We start from the raw sequence: 20,442 nt of genomic DNA on the forward strand, positions 1-20,442 counted from the left end.
TTACTTAAGTTTCAAATGGCACATTTTTATTCCTTATCCCTTAACAAACCTTGTACTTCGAAGTTAATTCTGGGAAATCAAAGTGATACAGTGAGCTGCCATGCAGTTGTTTTGAAAGTAAGTTCTTAATGGTTCAGAATCATTAAAGCTCGTTTTAGGTGCAGTTCGTATATTCAGCCTTATGATAATCCATATTCCTGTGTTTCAACAGTAGATTCACAATCAGCCAGGAGAACGTGGCGATTATAAAGACAGGAGACATGGAGCATGAGTTAGAGTAATTATGTCATTCTATGTGACCACTTGGAGTTTTACTTGTGTTTAAAATTTGAAACAGTGAAAGAGTGCAAAGTGTATGGTACAATATTTTTCTGTAGCAAGTGCAAATTTTAGTTCATTCATGAAATATTTTACTGAATTTAAATATCTTTAAGTTGAAATTTATCTTTTTAAAGTGTTAATTGTTGCTAAACTAAAGAACAAATCAAGACAATAATGATTGTTATTGGTTACTATGCTATTATTACCAAAAATGATTTTGTCATATAGGGGAGGAAGGTGTTTAAAAAATCTGCTCCCCGGGTCAGATACTCTAGTTATGACACCAAAATACTCAATATTTCATCTTTGAATATAAATATATAAAGACAAAGCTTACCACCTCCTGGAGTGGTCGCTATCCTTTCAGTTTGAGAACTTGGTGAGGAGAAAGAATTGGAATTTCTTCTGGCCTGTACGGAGGGACGCTGGGTGCCAGGCAGAGGGAAATACCAGACGAAACGTGGCAGTCTTCATATTAAATTCACTCACGGCTCCGTCTGTATTTTCACAGAAACGGCTCATTTGTAGAGTTTTATTTTGCTGGGTTTCCTTGAATATTTTCTCCTTTTTCAAAGCCTAAAAAGTAGCAATTTCCTGATCCTTCTCCCCAGAGCCCTTCAAGGAGTTTTAGGAAGTCGAAGAGAGTAAATTGGAGAGTTGGGCTGGTGCCTCCCAGCCTGGCTTGAACTGGGACAGGCCACATCTACACACAGAGTCCAGGTGTTGTGGGCTGGGTTGCCTCCTCTCAAAGTTCATACATTGAAGCCCTAGCCCTCAGGACCTCAAAATATGGCTGTATTTGGAGACAGGGCCTTTAAAGTGGTGACTAAGTTAAAATGAGGCTGTTAGGGTGACCCAAATCCAATATGGCTGATGTCCTCATAAGAAGAAGAGATCTGGACGTACAAAGAGACACCAGGAGTGCCTGTGCACAGAGGAACAGCCATGTGAAGAGGCAGCAAGAGGGTGGCCATCTGCAAGGCAAGGAGAGAGGCCTTAGAGGAACCCAGCCCTGCTGGCATCTTGATCTCCACGACTGTGAGACAGTAAATTTCGGTTGCGTAAGCCACCCAGTCTTTAGTATTTTGTTATGGCAATCCTAGCAAACTAATACATCAGGGTGGCATTTGTCTGAAGTGAGGTCCACAGCTAAAAACTGTTGGGCAGTTACTGGAATGGAGGACAGAGCACAAGCTTTGAGACCATTCCCCTGGGTTTGAAGCTCAGCACTGCTGTTTGTTGGCAGATCAGTTGTGGGCAGTTTACTGAATGCTGGGAACCCAAATCTGTGTCTGTAAAATGGAGGCAATGACCACTGCTTCAGGAGGTGGCAAGTGGATGACAGGGGGCGACACAGAGCCCAATAAGTGTGGGCAGAAGCATTCCCCCAGGAGCTCAGCCTGTGCAAACACTGCCTCAGCTCATGGAGATTAAACCCTGCCCAAGTGGATGACACTGGGGAGGGCTGGAAGTCACTGGGTTTTGCAATAAAGGGAGGGTCGTTTTCAAAATGTTTGCTAAGTTATTAAAAGGTTTTGCTAAATTTGCCTGTAGTGCTACTTTGAAAGATTTGGGAAGATTAAAAATTAGGTGTATTATCTCTGCTTATAAAAATAGGATATATGTATACATATATTATAGAAATATATCTATAATATAAATATAGTAAATCTGTGTGAGAAGTGCAGGAGTCTAAAGAAGAAAACAACTCATAATAAAACCACTCAGAGACACCCACTGCCCAATTTCAGCCTGTTTTCTTCCAATATTTTTTTCTGTTGTCTTTTTTTTTTAAATAGACCAGTTTTGTGCCATGTCTTTCCCTGAACTTTTAACCATGGGTGTTTCCTGTGTCCTTACAAAGTCTTAAAATTCATTTTTCCTCCTGCCCCATTGACACCACTGCGGCAACAGGCTCTGCTGTGAGATGAGAACTGGGAAAATAGGTCTGGGTTGGGGCGGGTGTGCAAACATCTTTGCAAAGACTTGTCGCTGTAAGGAGTCCCTGGCGGGAGCTTGGAGGCTAAGATGATAGGCCTGCACCCTGCAGCCCAGTGGGGGGACCTCCCCATGCCATCTGGGTTCCGTTACTCTGGCCCTTTAAGAAGGGAGTTGGAACTCGGGCAGGCCTGAGGCAGTGGTCTCCTGGAAACTGAGGGACAACGAACTGAACTGCGGCAGAGATTTGGAGGGCGAGGTGGGGACTCTCCTCGGCTGGCTCCTCAGGTAGGGCAGGGACTGGGTGGATGTCTCCTTCCTTCCCTCCTCCGGCCCCTTGCCTCTCCCTTCTCCACAGTTCCTTTCCTGGGCCCGCCTGTCTTCTAGAGCCTTCCTCCTCCCGGCCTTTCTGGGCCCTCCTGTCAGCACTCCTGCTCCTCTGCTCCAGGCCGCCTTCAGTTCTGGAAACAGTTTTTCTTATAAGAATTTCTTAGTTGATTTTCAGGTGAAAAAAGATTTAAATATTCTGTAAACAATGATGATTTGATCATCAAATTTCCAAAGTGTCCAGTTTTTATTTCTTTCTTTTGCTAGTACCTCTAGAAAAATGGTAAATAATCGAAGCATTAATAGATAACCGTGTCTTGTCCTGAAATTAAGGTGATGTCTCTAGTGTTTCCCCATTAAGCTTGACCTGGTGTGTTGACTATTTCATTTAGATCCTTAAATGAATTTACATAGAATTGTTCCAGGTGTGAATTTGGTAAAGAATACAGAATATTTTGCTTTTTGAATCAATTTTAACGTTTATAATACAATTGAATCTATCCCATTTATGGTTTTGCTACAAAAGCTTTCTTCTAGTGTTATTTCTATCACCTCTTTTCTGTCTGTTTTTAAAGCTTTTCTTCCCCTGTGTAATATTTTATTATATGGTTGGTGTTTCTTTGTTAACCAAGGTCCCCAGGCTCTGTCAGTTACTTGGAAAAAATAGTACTTATTGACTTTGCCACAGTTATCTGCCGTTCCTCCTTCCTCCACACTTTAGAATGCATTCCAGAGTTCCTGTCCTAATCTACTGTGATAAAAAATGCTTTTGTTTCTATATTCTGTAGCCCTACTTTGAAGCATTATAATATTTGTATACGATTTTGTTGCTGTGATTATTTCAGTTAATTGTTTAAGCAAATTAAATGTTTATCACAAAGCTTTTTCTCTCATGACATCCCAATTATGAGCCATTTATTTTGGTTTGTCTCTTGGTCGTCTGGATTATGTCTTCCAGTGGCTTCCCAGAAAGGGTAATGAATGTCCAAGCATGAGTGGGAAACATGCAGTGAGTTGTGTGACTAACCCACAAGTACCCCAAGGAGACAGTTGCTATGTTCTTATCAATGAACAAAGTCAAAAAGGTGGGCAGAGGGAAGGATTCATATAAGAAAATAGAGAAATGGGAAGAGGAGAAGGAGGTGCCAGTCTAGGAGGAGTGAATTTCGTTTTTCTAATTAAGTAGCTGGAATCTGTCAAAGAGACCAGTTTGGGCAATCTGTTCTAGAATAGATTGACTAGGTCCTTAGAGAAAATAATTTCAGTTATTTGTGGATTTTCCAGAAAGTCTTGAGATTTAAGCTGTGAGGGACATGTGACAGCTGTCTATAAACCTTGTCTGCCAGTGTCCTGGTAGCTCCACCTTAGACAGGCCAGGATGGCGCCATTTCCCTCAGCAGAATTTCTGTGAGAGAGAGACTTCCAGATCATTGCAGGTTTGAAACGTCTTTCTGTTGCCATCACAGTTTATAGAATTTTCTGGTCTTAACATTTTCCTTTTAAAATTCTACAGATATTGTTCCAGTTACTCTGGCATACGATTTGCTAGGGAAATCTGCAAGCCACTTGATTTTTTTCCTTTGTATTCTGCCTAAATCATTACAGTTGTTTTTTTCAAAGCCCAGAGAAAATGATTTTACCATGATCTTTATCAGCCATCTATCTGTCTATCTCTCTTTCCATCCATCCATCCATCTATCTATCTATCTATCTATCTTTCTATCTATCTATCAATCATTTTTGGAATTTGGTAAACCACTTTAATCTGTAGATTCACGTTTTCCTTTGTTTCAACAAAATATGGTTGTATTTTTTTTCTCTGTTGTAGTAGTTTTGTTTTCTTCCTCAGATATACCAATTATCCATATGTTGGATCTCCAATGCAGGCATCCATATTTATATTTTCTTTAGTTGCTTTAACCTTTTGGCTTTTTCTTTGTGTTTCATGTAGAGTTTTTCATGTCTGAGAGCGGCTTTTTATTGACAAAGGATTTCTTATAGTTATTTATATTTTAAGTTGTATTAGTTTATGAAAACAACACACTTAAAGATCTAGTTTTAATTGTTTTAAATTTAAGTTTATAAATATTGTAATTTTATTTATATATCTAATGTATTTTATAAAAAATGAGAACAAATTTGATAAACTCAAAATGACGGAACAAATTTATTTCCCTTAAACATTTGGTCCTGGTTTTACTCATATTTATTGTTATTAAACATTTAATTGGCATTTATAAATTTTATATATTTGATTTTCCTTTTCTATTATTTGCTAATTTTTTTTTAGCAAGTTGTAGAGTTGCACACAATTATAAGATCCCATGTACCCTTTACCCAGTGTCACCCAATGGTAACATCTTGCAAGCTAGGGTACAATATCACAACCAGGATATTGACATTAATACAATCTACCAATTTTATTCAGATTTTCTCAGTTCTACTTGTACTCGTGTGTGAGTGTATTTACTTATATATAACTTTGTTACGATTGTAGGTTCCTGTATCCAACACCACAGGCAAGATATAGAACACAAGGATTACTCCTAGAGTTCTTTTAATTACACCCGTCTCCCTCCTACCTCCTCTCCTCTCCTCACCTCCTGTTCCTAACCATTTCAACCACTAATCTGTTCTCCATTTCTACAATTTTGTCTTTTCAAAAAGTTTATACAAATGGAATAGACTAAGTAACATTTTAGGATTGAAATTTTGACTGTCAAATGTGTGTGTGCAAAGTTGTTTATTGCATTTATTACACTTTTGATGTCTATAGGGGCTGTAGAGATCTCCCCGGTTTCATTCCTGAGATTGGTAAGTTGTGTCTTCTCTCTTTTTTTCCATATTCTTTTTATTAGAGCTTTGTCAATGTTACTGATATTTTCAAAGAACCAGCTCTTTGTGCTATTGATTTTCTCTATTGTTTTTCTGCTTTTAATTTCATTGATTTCTACTCTTGTTTTATATTTTCCTCCTTTCTGCTTTCTTTGGGTTTATTGCTCTTCTTTTTCTATTGGTTTGAGACTTTTCCTTTTTTTCCTAATGGATGCATCTACTCTTGAGAGGGCTCAGCATTGCTTACTGTGTCCCACAAATTTTGATATGTTCTATTCATTTTCATTCCATTCGATGTATTTTTTTAATTTCCCTCATGATTTCCTCTTTGACCCATGGATTATTTAGAAGTGTGGTGTTTAGAGACTTTTCTAAACATTTGGAGACTTTTCTGCTATCCTTCTGTTGCTTATTTCCAGTTTGATTTCATTGTGGTCAGGGAACACACCTGGTATGATTTAAACTCTTAAATTTGCTGAGGTTTGCTTTATGGTCTAGGATAGGGTCTGTCACGGAATATGTTCCATGTGTATTCAAAAAGAAGGTGTATTCTGCTATTGTTGGTGGAGCATTCTATATTGATTAGATCCTGTTGATTAATGGTGTTGTTGAGTTCTTCTATATCCTTGCTGATTTTCTGTCTAGTTATTCTATCATTGTTGAGAGAGAGAGATATATCAAAGTCTCTAACTATAATTGTGGATTTATTTATGTCTCCTTTCAGTTCTATGAGTTTTTGCTTTACATATTTTGCAGTTCTTTTGTGCTACACATAATATAAAATGTACTTAGGATTGCTATGTCGTCTTGGTGAATTGACCCTTTTTTTTTTTAATTTAACAGAGACATCACTTTTTTTTGTTTGTTTTTGGTGAGGAGATTGGCCCTGAGCTAACATCTGTTGCCAATCTTCCTCTTTCCTTTTTTTTTTTTTTATCTCCCCAAAGCCCCAGCGTGTAGATGTATATCCTAGTTGTAGGTCATTCCAGTTCCTCCATGTGGGATGCCACCACAGCATGGCTTGATGAGCGATGCGTAGGTCTGCCCCCAGGATCTGAACTGGTGAACCTGGGCCGCTGAAGTGGAGCATGAACTTAACCACTTGGCCACTGGGCTGGCCTCTGACCCTTTTACCATTATGTAGTATCCCTCTCTGACTCAGGTAATCTTCTTTGCTCTGAAGTTTATCTTATCTGAAATTAATATAGCCACACCTGCTTTCTTTTGATTAATATTTGCATGATCTTTTTCCATCCTTTCAACCTGTCTGTATTTTTATATTTGAAGTAAGCTTCTTGCAGACAGCAAATGGTTGAATCAGATTTTAAATTATCTCTGTCTTTTAATTGGTGTATTTAGAACATTTACATTTAGTGTAATTATTGAGATACTATGGTCTAAGTATGCTATTTTATTTTTTGTTTTCTGTTTGTTCTCTCTGTTTTTCATTTCTCAGTTTTCTTTGACCTGCCTTTCTGTGGGTTACTTAAATATTTTTTGGAATTCTGTTTTGAGTTATCTATAGTATTTTTTAAATGTCCCTCTTATATAACTTTTTTAGTGGTTGCTCTAAGTATTACATAATTTATCACAGTCTTCTGGTGTCATGTTACCAATTTGGGTGAAGTATAGAAACTTACCTCCCTTTACATCATTTTACCCTCCTCCGTTTATAATATAATTGTCATAAATATTTTCTCTACATACATTTAGAGCCACATCAGACAGGGTTATAGTTTTTGCTTCAACCATCAAACATAATTTAGAAGATTCAAGAGGAGAAGATTCTATTGTGTTACTTATATCTTTGCTTACTGTGTTCTTTCTTCCTTCCTGATGTTCCAAGATTATTTCTTTTATTGTTTCCTTTCTGTGTAGAAAACTTCTTTTAGCCACTCTTTTAGGCTAGGTCTCCCAGCAACAAATTCTTCCTTCATCTGAGCATGTCTTGACTTCTTCTTCATTCCTGAAGTATACTGTCACTGAATACAGAATTCTGGGTTTGTAGTTCTTTTCTTTCAGCACTTGAAAAAAAGTTGTGCCACTTCTTTCTGTCCTTCTGGTTTCTGATGAGAAATCCACTGTCATTCAAATAATTTTTCCCCTATAGGTAAGATAAGATGTTTTTCTGGCTGCTTTCAAAATTTTCTTTGTCTTTAGTTTTCAGACATGTAATAATGATGTGTCTCAGCATGGATTTCTGTGGTTTTGTTCTGTTTCTTGCCTTTTGAATGTGTTGGCTTATGTTTCTTCCCAGATTTGGGAAGTTTTTAGTCATTATTTCCTCAAGTACTTTGTAAGCCTCACCCTCTTCCCCCTCTCTTTCTGAGACTCCAATGATACAAATGTTAAATCTTTTTATTATAGTCCCACAGATCCCCTAGTCTCTGTTCATTTTTATTTTCAGTCTATTTTCTCTCTTGTTGTCAGATTGGGTAATTTCTATTGTTCCTTCTTCCAGTTCACAGATTGTGTCCTTTTCCTCTTCCATTCTGCTATGGAGCTTTTTATTTCAGTTGCTGTATTTTTCAATTCTAACATTTCCTTTTGGTTCTTCTTTATATCTTCTATTTCATTGCTGAGACTATTTTTTCCTTTATTTAAAGTGTGCTCATAATTGCTTGTTGCAGCATTTCTATCATGGCTGCTCTGAAATCTTTGTCAGATCATTTAACATTTCTGGCATCTCGGTGTTTGACCTATTGACTGTCTTTTTTCACTGAGTCTGAGATCTTCCTAGTTCTTAGTGTCAAGAGTTATTTTTTATTGAATCCTGGACATCTTGGTGTTATGTTATGAGAATCTGGATCCTGTTTATATCTCTGTCTAGTTGTCTCTCTCTGACACCACTCCAGCAGGGGTATGGGGACATTGCCTTGGCACTGCCAGGTGAGGGTTAATATCTGCCTGGTTCCTGCTGGGTAGGGGTTAAAGTCCGGGTCCCCACTCAGCCTCCATTGACAGGGGAGGTGGGGCTCTTCATTCCTGCTGGGTGGGGGTGGGAGTCCTGGCTCCCCACCGGGCCTCCTGGCTCCCGACCGGGCCTCCATGGATACCTCCCTGACTGGGAGGGGTAGAAGTGCCTTGCTGCTGCTCCCCACGGCCTCCACTGACACTATGGGGCGGGGTGACCTCTTGATCTCTGGGTGGTGGTGAAAGTCCTACTGTCCACTAGGCCTCCTCTGACAGCACTCCAGTGGCAGTAGGGAGGCAGGAAGGAGGGTGCCTTTTTACTGCTGGGTGGAGGTGCAAGTCAGGCTCTCCAGTGGTGCTACTGACGCTGCAGGCAGGGGCTGTGGCTCATTACTGCTTGCAGGGCATGAAAGTCTCAGCTTTCTACTTGGCTTTCTCTGATGTCATCTTGGTGGGAAGGTTGTGGCACTTCATTACAATCTGGTGAAGGCAAGAATTTAGGGTCCTGCGCGGCCTTTGCTGGTGTGAGAAGGGATGGTGTTTAGCTGGGGAAAACAGTAGTTATTGTCTCAAAGTGTCTCTGTCTTGCTGGCCTTCCCCTTTGACTAGAGACATAAAAGGCTTTTGTTGGGGTGGAGTTTTTTGTTTTTAATCTGTGTCCATTGGTGTTTCCTGGTTGCTGGCTTCTTCAAGCTCCAACTCTGGGAATTTGAGGCATATAGGAAACTTACCACTTCGTTGTTCCTTGGCACCCAAGGTCCCTAGCTGGTCTGCCTTCTTCTCTCCACCTTTCAGAGTCTCCTTATGTTTGTTTTATATTTAATGTCCAGAGTTTTTAGTTGTATTTAGTGGAAGGAATAGGGAAAAATACATTTATTCCATCTGCCCAGAAGTTCTGATTTTCTTCTTATACATATCAAATGGATGACCTGGCAGACTATGAAACAAAACCTTCCTATGTGCTATATTTAAACAAATCTTGTTGATATTAAAATATTGTGAATCCAGTCCTCTTTAATATTATAATACTGTTTACAAACTTAGCCAAATACTCTTGCATCTGCCCATCTAAAATTGTAAGTCAGTTCCATTCACTGTCTAAATTGGAATCACCACGTAATGAATTAGATTCTCTAATATGCTGAAACTATGTAAACATTACAAGGACTTTCGATAACAAACATAAACTGGATATTCTTAAACCTAACTTTAAACATGGAGAGGACAGATTGTCGTCTCAAGCACGCTGAGGTTACTGGGCAGACAATGCAGTGCCTCTATTACCGTCTCAGGCAGGGTGAGGTTGCTTAGAGTAAGAAGTGACACTGGGACACAGGCTCTGCGGCTTCAGCTGCCAGCGTGACCCTACCGTGGTAAGGAAAGGTGCCCTGGGTTGTGATTTAGGGTCACTATGGCAGCAGAGGACTCTAGGTCCATCCCTTCAGATGGGACTGTGCAACCTCACGTCACCCACATTCAATCCTTTCATAATCTTTCAGTTGTACCTCTCATTTCAGATGAAATTCTACAGCACACACCTAGCACGCTTCTCTACCTGATTGCATTCATCCAGTTTATTTAATTCCTGACTTCTCTATCTGGCTACTGGCCACAGTGCCAAGCAATTCTAATGACATTCTAAAGACGGAAACTCTTAATCTTATGGTGTTTAAGAGCATGGGCGTGGCAGTCAGGCTAGATCTGTTTTTGAGTGAGTTCCAACTCTGCACTCAGGCGCTGGGCACCCTCGGCTAAACCTCAGTTTATTCCCCTAAAATAAGGGCAACAATCCTCATCTGAAGGGGCCGCAGCAAAGATTAAATGCATGCAGTTTAGATGGCGGCTTTGTGTAAATAGTAGTTATCTTCACTTTCTCAAGCCTGTACGTTGTGTCACTCATTTGTTTTCAGCAGGCTGACTAGTTTTTGCGGCTTCCGGGATGAACACGATTGCCTCTTTTAGGTCTTTCCATGGCTTTCACAGTCTCTTTCATCTCAATCTGTTGTGACTTGGAAATCAGGTTTTCTTTGATTTCCTTGGGAATGTGAAGCAGTTGTTAACTGAAATTTTCCTCTCTTTTGTCAAGAGAATCGTCTGATATCCTCTTACCCTCTGTCTTTTTCCTGCTGTGCTCTTTTTCTTATTTTTCCTGTAGAATTCTGCGTGTCCTTTGTGCTGCTTTTCTTCTATTTACTCACCTCTGACTGGGGACCATTCTATCCTCACGTGCTGTTTGTCCCAAAATAGTGTGGGGACATCACTTTGATGCCCTTCCCCTTATCTAGGCATCCTTTGATGACCTCCACAGATGGTGGAGGCCTGCAGGCTGACACCTTCTTCTGTTCAGCCTCTGAGTTACTCGAAGAGGGTGTGGTAGACCTGGGTTCACAGGCAGCCTTCCTCTCTGAGCTTTGTTTCTGAGGTTCTCTGAATGTTGAACTCCTCTATCACAGGCCAGCTCTAAAGAGGTGGGGTTTTTTGTTTGTTTCCTGGGTTTTCAGTTTGTTCGTCCACTTTGGGAAGAGATGGCCACTTTATTGATAAAGTTGGGCCTTTATTTTCTTATTCAGCATGCATATTTCTTCCAGGTCATATCTGCTAAGTGGGCTTGCCTCCCGCCTTCCAGCTCCCAGTCAAGGAAGCCTGGTCAAATAAAACAGCGCCATTGTGTGGCCATCAGCATTCTCTCGAGGCCTGCTCCCACTTCAGTCACGCCAGTGTGGAGTGTGGGTGGGGCTGGCAAAGTCAGAATCCAAATGAGTGTCCCCAGTTCTTCCTGCTGCTCTCTGCCTCTGCCCCCAACGGCCTTGATGCCTGCTAGGCTGGAGGCTGGGGCAGGGGCCCTGTCAGACCTTTGGAATCTCCTCTCACAACCATGACCGAAAAGGAGATTCATGACTTGGCTCCCTGAGTTCTCTTTGCATTTGGTTTTGTCTTTATTATGGGTCCTTTTTATTCTTGAAATACTATCTTTCCAGATAGTTTTTGTAAATGTGATACAATACCACCATCTTTTTTAGAAATACTCTGGGAAAAATTGCAAGAGAACAAAATGTATCTTAAGTTTTCTCCATTTTTCTGTCCCAGGCCTCTTCTCCCAGCTGGCCTTTTGAGGCACACTCTCCTTCTGACTGCTCACCCGTATCCTACTGCAGGACCCGCTCAGACTGCCCCACCCTTGCACTAAATTCTGGGTCTTAAATGCTGTTAGCTCAGGGCCCTGCTTTGCTCTGGGCTTCTGAATTCAGGATGACCAAGAGCTTACATTTCAGCACTTTTCAGGGAAGAGGAGGATTGCAACCCTGGCCTCCATCCCAAGGGCTGTCCCATAGCAAGAATTTCAGGTCCTATTTAAGGTGGGTGCTAGAGTTATTTGCGGATGTAGCAAGGTGGTATAATTTGATGGTCTACAAATCACCATGCTAGTGGCTACCCCGCCCTGTTCCCACAAGGCTAGTACAGCCTGTCAGTAAGTGACGTCTTGGTGTGAGTTGGACCTTTTTACAGGTTTCATCAGTGAGGCCCAAGGACAGGCAGTGATGGCAAAGGGTGAGGAAATACTTGGTGCCCCGAAGCGTCCTTCCTCCTCATTCCTCTGTTACGTCCCTAGGGAGGGGAACAATGTACCGGAAAATGTAGGAGCCACTCGAAAGTATTTGCTGGACTTAATTGATCCTCGAAGAGACTGCTCTTAAGGGCAAAAAAATCAAAAGCACGCCCCTCTGCGTTTCTGCGATGCCTCCCCCGGGCCGCGCGGGGGCGCTGTGGCTCCGCCGAGGCCCGGCTCGGGGTGGCGCGCAGCGTCGCGCAGGCTGCTGGGGACCCTCCGGGCGGCGGCGGCGAGGCGCGGGGCGGCCGCGGTGAGTGCGGCGGGCGGGCCCCGCGCCCTGCGGCCTCCGGCTCCCGGCTGCGGAGGGCCGGGCGTGCCCGCCGGGCAGGCCCGAGAGCCCCGGGGAGCGCTCGAGCGGCCCAGGGGACCGTCCCTCGCCCCGCCGCCGCCTGGCCGGGGCCCTGGGCACGTCCCTTGCCCGCCTCGGAGCCTGGCTCCTCCGAGGGGGAGGCAGAGGAGAGACCTTGGCCGCGAGGGGCTCTCAGCGCCCACGGTGCGGGGCCGGGGGTGGGCGCGGGGCCCGCTCTGAGCCCGGCCGTGTCGTCTGCTCCCCAGGCTCTCCCTCTGTCACCCTGGCCCTGCTCTGCTTGGACGGCGTCTTCCTCTCCGCGGCTGAGAATGACTTTGTGCAGCGCATCCAGGAGGAGCTGGACCGCTTCCTGCTGCAGAAGCAGCTGTCAAAGTGAGCGGGGGCGAGGGAGCTGGAGGGGCGGCGGCCGGGGCCGCTCTGCTGCGAGCCAGCTGTGCCCCCTTCCCCGGGCATGCATCCGTGGTAACTGGTTCGCAGCTGTCCCTGACCTTGGCGTTTAGGTTTAATAATTTGCTCTCTGGCATCTTTCCTGTGTAATTCTGAGTATCACCCCAAGACTGAAGGGACCCAGAACAGGAATGGGCATGGGACCAGTAGCTCCCTGTGATAACCTCTATGTTCAGGCCCTTTGTAGTTGGCCGGGGGCCCACGGGGGCAGAGGGAGCCTAAGTGTTGAGCTACTTTTAAACTAGGTGTGGACCTGGTGGGGGTCAGACCCCAGGGTCCGCACATGGAGCCGCTGCTCAGCACTCCTTCCTGTCCCTTCCCAGGGTACTTCTTTTCCCCCCACTCTCCAGTCGCCTCCGGTACTTGATCCATAGGACAGCAGAGAATTTTGATCTTTTGAGCAGCTTCTCTGTTGGGGAGGGCTGGAGGAGGAGGACGGTCATCTGTCACCTGGACATCAGGTGTGTATCCTACCACCTTGGAGGGCCCTCAGCGTTTCCTTGTGGGTGGTTGGGTGAGCTGGTCAGCCCCCAGGAGGGTGGAGCTTGTCAGGATCCAGGGCGGGGAGCCCCCAGGCTCACTGCTGCCTTTACTCAGCAGTGGAGTAGATGTACATTGTTTACGGAGATCATTTAGCAAAGTCAACTTTGTACGCATTGGGCCAAGAGAGGGAGAGAGAGAGAACGCGCATGCGCGTGCCTGCGAGTGAGCAGATAAGCCGTGAGGGCCTCAGCCCAACATTCCCCTCAGCGAGCTCGTGCCCTGGGGCCATGGGCTGTGAGAGGCACATCTGAGCTTTGTTGCCGTGTGCATCTTGCAGGACCTTGTCATAATGATCCTAGTGTTTAGAGTTAGACATTTCTCTAATAACATAGTTCCTACTGCAAGTACTTAGCTCACCCCGTGTGTAACTGAAGACTCAGCTATCTCTAATTTGGTTTCTAACACTGGAGGGGGACCTGACTGCTGTGGGCTCATTCAGAGGTGGCATTCAGCCTCCACTATGATGGCTTCCTAAGGTATTCTCGGGCCTCACTTTGGCTTTGGTTTTTGCCTAACGCTGACTTGAGAGCCTCATGCCTGAATGGCAGGTAGCTCCAGTAAACCGTTTTCCTTGGGGCCCAAACACCACTCTGATCACCTCCTGCTCCTGCTGCAGGTTACCCAGTTCAGATGGACTCTCTGGCCCCTGCCGCCCTCCTGCCTCCCACCCTAGCAAGTACCAAGGTCCTCGGCCCACCTCAAACCAGGGAGTGGCTGCTGGTCCCCGAGGAGCACGGGCCGGCCGGTGGCATCGTGGACGTAAGCCAGACCAGGCTTTGTATGTGCCCCGGGTACTGCGCAGGCAAGAAGAATGGGCACCACCCCCTACCCCAAGGTTCAAGGGAGATGCTTCAGCTGGTGGCCTCCCAGAAGAGCCTGGAGATGTTGGTGTTGGGGACCCCAACTCTGATCAGGAACTCCCTGTGTTGATGACTCAGGCAACAGAGGAGCTGAAGGGCCTAGGCCAACATTATGAGAATGAGCAGCTGCTGGACTCAGTTGGCACTGAGCTCCCGGGCCCTGAGAGCCACTCAGGGACAGGAGACAGGTTGGAGACGGCCACCCAGCTTGCATCCAGTCTGCAGCTGGATTTGCAAGAGGGGAACGGGAGTGAGCTGGAGAAGAGCCTGGCAGCAGAGGAGGAAGAGGAAGAGGAGGAGGTGGCAGAGGAGGGGCCTGGCAGCTGCGCCGAGGATGACTGCAGTGACCTGCTGCAAGAGGTGATGAGGCTCGTAAGCCCAGCAAAGGGAGGGCAGAAGTGAGGTGGGTTAGTCCTGGGTGGGTGGGGACCAAGGGGTGTGGTGGGCAGGGGGCAGGATTTGCTGGCTGAGCAAGGCTGGGTGTTGGCTGATAGGGGTCCCTTAGGAGATGGGGGGTGGGGAGCATGAGGGCCTTGCCCAAAGGAGTCAGGACTGACACAGTAGAGAGGAGGAGTCTCAGGATATGGGGTCAGAGGTGTGGATTTGGGTCCCAGCTTAACCAAGTAGATGTTTGACCGTGGGCAAGTCATTTTGCTTTTCGAAGTCTCGGTTTCCCCATCTGAAGAGCGGATAATAATACTTGTTTCATAAGGTGATCTAGATAGGGACAGGATGTATATGGAATTGCTTTGTAAGGGACTACAGATGTTGGTCATGAAAACTGAAGCCTTGTCTTAGAAATCTCATTTCCTTGGAACTGTGGGTCTGCCCCTGAGACTGGCTGTGCTGTTCAGTTGGGAGGGCTGGCATCTTTTATTGCTATTTTATAGATGAAGGATGCCGACCAGAAAGACTTGCTTAGTATCACATTGTTAATAAGGGAAGGAAGATCCTGGACTTGCCCAGCTCTGTGCCTTACTGACTGCAACTTTGGTCAGAATTACTTAACTCTGATTTACAGTGTCCCCATCTGTAAAGCAGTATGTGGAGTATAGTTTTCAGGATTCTATGAAACAAATGTGTGTAAGTGCCAGTCACCCAATGAGGACTCCAGAAAAGTAAGTTCCCTGCCCTCAGACTCACGCTTCTCCGTCTTCTAGCCCGGGCTGCCATCATGGTGCCCTTCCCAGACTCCTGCTGGGCGTGGCTCCATGGGAAGCCACCTGTGGTGCTCGCTCCCCGTGGACCCAGAAGCCTGCAGGACTCTCAGTGTGCTTTTAAAAGCAGGTGTTTGGAGCCCTGTGTGTCAGAGCTCCCCTCGCTAAAGGTCTGATCCCTCCCAGATAACAGACAACCTGACGGAGAAGGAGATTCAGGTAGAGAAGATCCACGTGGACACGTCCTCCGTAGAGGAGCTGCCTGGAGAGAAGGACTTCGCCCATGTGGTGGAGATCTATGACTTTGAGCCGGCGCTCAAGACCGAGGATCTGCTGGCAGCATTTTCCGAGTTCCAGTGAGTACCGGCCAGGCTTTAGGGAGGCAGGGGATGCGCGGTGCTCGCCTCGAGAGAGGAGCTCGGACATCCCTTTGTTGTTGGGGATGCTTGGCCTGCCCCTCCCCTGGTACCCAGCAATCTAGAAAGAGGCAGCAAGTGGCTGTGGTTGCTCTGGGCTCCCTACTCCTGGGCAGTTCAGCCTGCTGGCCAGGACTGTGCAGAAAAGGAGAGCCAATTTTTTGGTTCTAGACACATTCCGGAGGCCTCAGACCTGGTCCTCCTGGGCCGCGGCCGCAGACCTCCATCCTTGCCCCGCCCCCCTGCACACCTTCATGCCTGCCACGACCTGGTGGGGCCCTCCATCAGCATGCAGGACGTGGGCGGCCCACTGCCTCTCCTTGTTCCACCTCCCAGCCACCCAGTCAGTCAGCTGAGGGCCATCTCCAGGCAGGAGCTATTTCTGGAGTGAACTGGGTTTGAGCACTCTGAGGCAAGATGGGAGCCAAAGGGACATATTGAGAGAACAGGCTTTTGTTTCCAAATCCCTTGGACCCAACTCTGGTCTTTTCTCCTCCTCCTCTTTCTTTTTAACGCTCATTTCCCTCTCTAGTCCCCCTTCTCTTTTCCTGCTCAGGCTTTAAAACTCCCTGTCTGTGGCTTGCTTTTCTGACTGCTTCCTCAGCAGCCTGAGCTGGAGGAGAGGTGAAGGGGCAGCTCGGTGGGGCACAAGGGACCCTTTGCTCTCAACCCCCTGGAAGTGTGGCCAAACCTGGGCCACCGGTGGCTTCCTCGGCCAGTGTGGGCAGTGCCCACAGAGGAGCTGTCCTCATGGTCCCCAGACTCAGTGGTGCTTTCCTGAGCAGTAGGAAGAAAGTTGATCGGAGCGGTAACATTGGCGTGTCCCCACCACATAAACCCTTTTGTCTCCAGCCTCGGACCCCATGCCCTTGGCCTGGCTATGACAGTGCCTGGAGGAGCCTTCTTCCCCTTGGCATTGTGTTCTATGAACTCCTTGAGTCTGGCTTCTTCAGTTCTAGGAATCAGGGACCCACCCGATCGACAGGGTGACATTTGTCTTTCTGAGGCTAACCCTGTGGTCTGCAGGGGAAATGTGCACAAATGCTGTCTCCTTCCCGGGAAGATAGGGCCTCATCCTGGGCTTGCACTGTTTGAGGGCTGGAGGCGGGGCACTTCGTTTTGCAGAAAGGCTTTGCCATTGGCTTTTGTAGTCAATCATCTCCTCTTCTCGGCACAGGGAGAAGGGGTTCAGGATTCACTGGGTGGATGACACGCACGCACTCGGCGTCTTTCCCTGCCTGGCCTCAGGTAACGTGGCTTCACGGTGAGCTTGGCCCCTTTCTCTGGCCACCGCTGAGAAGGGAAGGAGCTTTGGTTTCCCTGGTTGGAGGGTCACCCATGTTCAGGGTGCAGGTTAACCTGAGCTGGTGGCCCGGGAGCTACTCCCAGCCACCATAGCCAGAAGTCCAGGGGGCAGAGTGGACTCTGGGCCAGGAAGCCCCTGCCAGCTCCGACATGCTGCATCTCTAGGCAGCCCAAGTACTTGGGCCCAGCACAGCCTGGGCAGTGGGGGCACGTGCCCCAGGAGGGTCTTGAGTGGGGAAGGGCAGAGTTCGTTTTAAGCTCCTGGGCTCTAGAAGGCGGGAGCCTGCGTCTCCTGGCGTCAGAAGCACAGGCCCCTGCTGTGGCTCCTGACCAGCAGAGGGGAGCGTGGCAGCCTGGCCCTGCGCAGGCTTGCTGCCTGAGCAAAGTGACCACAGTGCAGGCCTGGGGAGTCTGGGACCAGGCAAGCAGATGGTGGGCGTCTCCTGCCCAGCCAGGGGGGTCAGGATAGCCCTGTCCCTGGGCCGTGGATGGTGCGCAAAGCGGCTACGTGGGTTTGGGTGCTGTATGTGTTCCTGGGCCCTGAGGGGCCTCCCTAGGAGGTGGAGGGGATGGCTCCATGTCTGCTTTTTTTCCGTAGCTACTGAAGCCCTGACCAAGGATTTCTCAGCACTCAAGATCCGGCCCCTCACACAGGGAACCAAGCAGTCCAAGCTGAAAGCCTTGCAGAGGCCAAGTAAGGACTGGCTGTGCCTGTTGCAGCTATCTGCTCTGACCCCCAGGTGACGGTGGCCAGTGGGGCACTCCTCCCACCACCCTGGGGCCTGGGGTACCCAGGGAAGAAGGGTGCTGTTGGGGAGAGCTGCCTGCCTGCCGCTCTCTTCCGCGCTTGCCCTCCTCTTCACACCTCTTCTGGGTGTTGCCCAGGAAAAAGCTTGGTCTTTCCTCTAGGGCTGTGGAAACCAGAGTTTGCAGTGGGAAAAAAGAGCGTGGGTTTGGGGTTAGCCCTGGATGTAACTCTGGCTGTCACTCATTCAAGTTGACCTTGAGGAAGTGACCTCATGTCTGAGTTGGTTTCTTTCTCTGTAAAATAAGCAGACCATGCAGAGTAGACTGGAGGAGTGAGTGAGAGCCTGGCAGACCTGCCTGCAGCAGCGAGGGGCACGCAGAAGGTGCCACATAAACGACAGCTCCTCCCCGTTCCTCTTCCCCTTCCAGAAAGCATGATGGCGGCTTTTAAAGGCCAGTTTTCTGTGGCTCCAGAGCAGTGGCTGGCAAAACGGGCCTGGAAGAGGCCTGCTGAAGCCATCCACGCTCCTGTGGGTCGTGTGGCCCTGGTCCCAGACTGCTTGAGGACAATGAATATCTTGTCTGTGAGCCCCAGAGCCCAGGTGTCCGACCCTGACTTGGTTTCCCTTTCAAAGGGCCCTACAAAGCAGGGAGCTGGCAGGATTAGCTCCCCACAGAGGGAGAAATGCCGAGCACAGGGAGCTGGCAGGATTAGCTCCCCCCACAGATGGAGAAATGGGGAGCACAGGGACCTGGCAGGATTAACTCCCCCACAGTTGGAGAAATGGGGAGCCCAGGGAGCTGGCAGGATTAACTCCCCCACAGATGGAGAAATGCGGGGCACAGGGAGCTGGCAGGATTAACTCCCCCCACAGATGGAGAAATGCGGAGCCCAGGGAGCTGGCAGGATTAACTCCCCCCACAGATGGAGAAATGCGGAGCCCAGGGAGCTGGCAGGATTAACTCCCTCCACAGATGGAGAAATGCGGGGCACAGGGAGCTGGCAGGATTAACCCCCCCACAGATGGAGAAATGCAGAGCCCAGGGAGCTGGCAGGATTAACTCCCCCCACAGATGGAGAAATGCGGGGCACAGGGAACTGGCAGGATTAACCCCCCCACAGATGGAGAAATGCGGAGCCCAGGGAGCTGGCAGGATTAACTCCCCCCACAGATGGAGAAATGCGGGGCACAGGGAGCTGGCAGGATTAACTCCCCCCACAGATGGAGAAATGTGGGGCACAGGGAGCTGGCAGGATTAACTCCCCCACAGATGGAGAAATGCGGAGCCCAGGGAGCTGGCAGGATTAGCTCCCCCCACGGATGGAGAAATGCGGGGCACAGGGAACTGGCAGGATTAGCTCCCCACAGATGGAGAAATGGGGAGCACAGGGAGCTGGCAGGATTAGCTCCCCCACAGATGGAGAAATGCAGAGCCCAGGGAGCTGGCAGGATTAACTCCCCCACAGATGGAGAAATGCGGGGCACACAGAGCTGGCAGGATTAACCCCCCCACAGATGGAGAAATGCGAGGCACAGGGAACTGGCAGGATTAGCTTTCCCCACGGATGGAGAAATGCGGAGCCCAGGGAGCTGGCAGGATTAGCTCCCCCCACAGATGGAGAAATGCAGAGCACAGGGAGCTGGCAGCATTGGGTCCGGACCCCACAGGGGCCCTGGAGCCCTAAGCAGGCCCCTTCTCTCTAGCATATGGCCACACAGGGCACAACTGCGCCTTAGAGGCTGGCTCACATGGCTTCTCAGGCTGCTTTGTTGCTTGGGGGACAGGCGGCCGTAGCCTCGAATTCAAGCCCCCACCCTATGGGGCTTTCTTTTCAGAGCTCCTGCGTCTGGCAAAGGAGAGACCACAGACCAACACAGCTGTGGCCCGGAGGCTGGTGGCCCGGGCCCTGGGGCTCCAACATAAAAAGAGAGAGCGGCCTGCTGTCGAGTCTCCTACCTCCTTGAGGCCCTGAGAGGCCCACAAGCCTGGATGGGCACCCTCAGGACTAAGCAGGTACCCGAACACCACAAGCCTTTACGGCCACCAGAACAGCCTGCGCCATCATCAGAGCATCACCGTGGGGCGTGGGGCGCTTTAGTTTGGTCTAGTTCCAGAGTCAAGAAAAAATAAAGACTTGAATGTTGTTATAATGTGATTGTTTTAAAATGTGACCGTCTGCCATGGGACACTAGGAAGTGCTGTTTGTATCCCATTTTGGACCTGGGGCTGCAGAAGCAATTGGTCACTCTAGGAGACTGGCCTGCAGGATCCCAGCTGGGCCTTGAGGGCATTTTTGCACAGAGCCTGCCCAGTTGGGGGGTTGTCTCCACCTGTTGCGTGACACCTGCTCAGTCTTCCCCCAGGCCTTGTGTTGTCTGTTGGTTACGAAAGTGCTCCTTGCAGAAGTAGACAGGAACAAAGCCAAGAGGTGAACTCCTGAGTGCCTGCTGAGTCTGCCTCCCTCACAGGCACGGATGCAAGGACATCTCTCTGGTGACAGGGTCCCAGCGTGCTCATTTTTCTGGTTTAGGTGGAATTAGTGCTGAGGTGGTCCCACCCAGCACTTTGAGGATGTTGGGGCCCCCTCTGATTTGCTGGGCCGTAGCACACTCGACACAAGTGGGAGCCCCCGTGTCTTGTGAGAGCACTGGCTCCTCGGCCCCGCCTCGCTGCGCTGGGAAGGGCTCTGAGCCCTGTCTGCCAACCCGAG

General features: G+C 48.1%; 1 protein-coding gene across 1 annotated transcript; it reads left to right on the forward strand.

Moving 5' to 3' along the window:
• Positions 1-1,629: 1,629 nt before the first annotated feature.
• Positions 1,630-19,882, forward strand: R3HCC1 (R3H domain and coiled-coil containing 1). The gene is made up of 10 exons (XM_070259841.1): positions 1,630-1,690; positions 2,430-2,547; positions 5,363-5,400; positions 12,500-12,626; positions 13,025-13,162; positions 13,861-14,464; positions 15,448-15,617; positions 16,855-16,925; positions 17,581-17,676; positions 19,568-19,882. The coding sequence occupies exons 1-10, from the start codon at positions 1,630-1,632 to the stop codon at positions 19,702-19,704; spliced, it is 1,560 nt and encodes a 519-aa protein (XP_070115942.1). The 3' UTR covers positions 19,705-19,882.
• Positions 19,883-20,442: the final 560 nt, after the last annotated feature.

This window comes from Equus caballus, chromosome 2 (assembly GCF_041296265.1).
Source record: "Equus caballus isolate H_3958 breed thoroughbred chromosome 2, TB-T2T, whole genome shotgun sequence".
Lineage (NCBI taxonomy): Eukaryota > Metazoa > Chordata > Mammalia > Perissodactyla > Equidae > Equus > Equus caballus.

Excerpts from the sequence above, each read along its gene's own strand:
- R3HCC1 (XM_070259841.1), top strand. The coding sequence starts at position 1,630 with ATGACCACTGCTTCAGGAGGTGGCAAGTGGATGACAGGGGGCGACACA. Across the intron at positions 16,926-17,580 it reads CTTTCCCTGCCTGGCCTCAG|CTACTGAAGCCCTGACCAAG; the intron begins GTAACGTGGCTT and ends TTTTTTCCGTAG. Across the intron at positions 17,677-19,567 it reads GAAAGCCTTGCAGAGGCCAA|AGCTCCTGCGTCTGGCAAAG; the intron begins GTAAGGACTGGC and ends CTTTCTTTTCAG.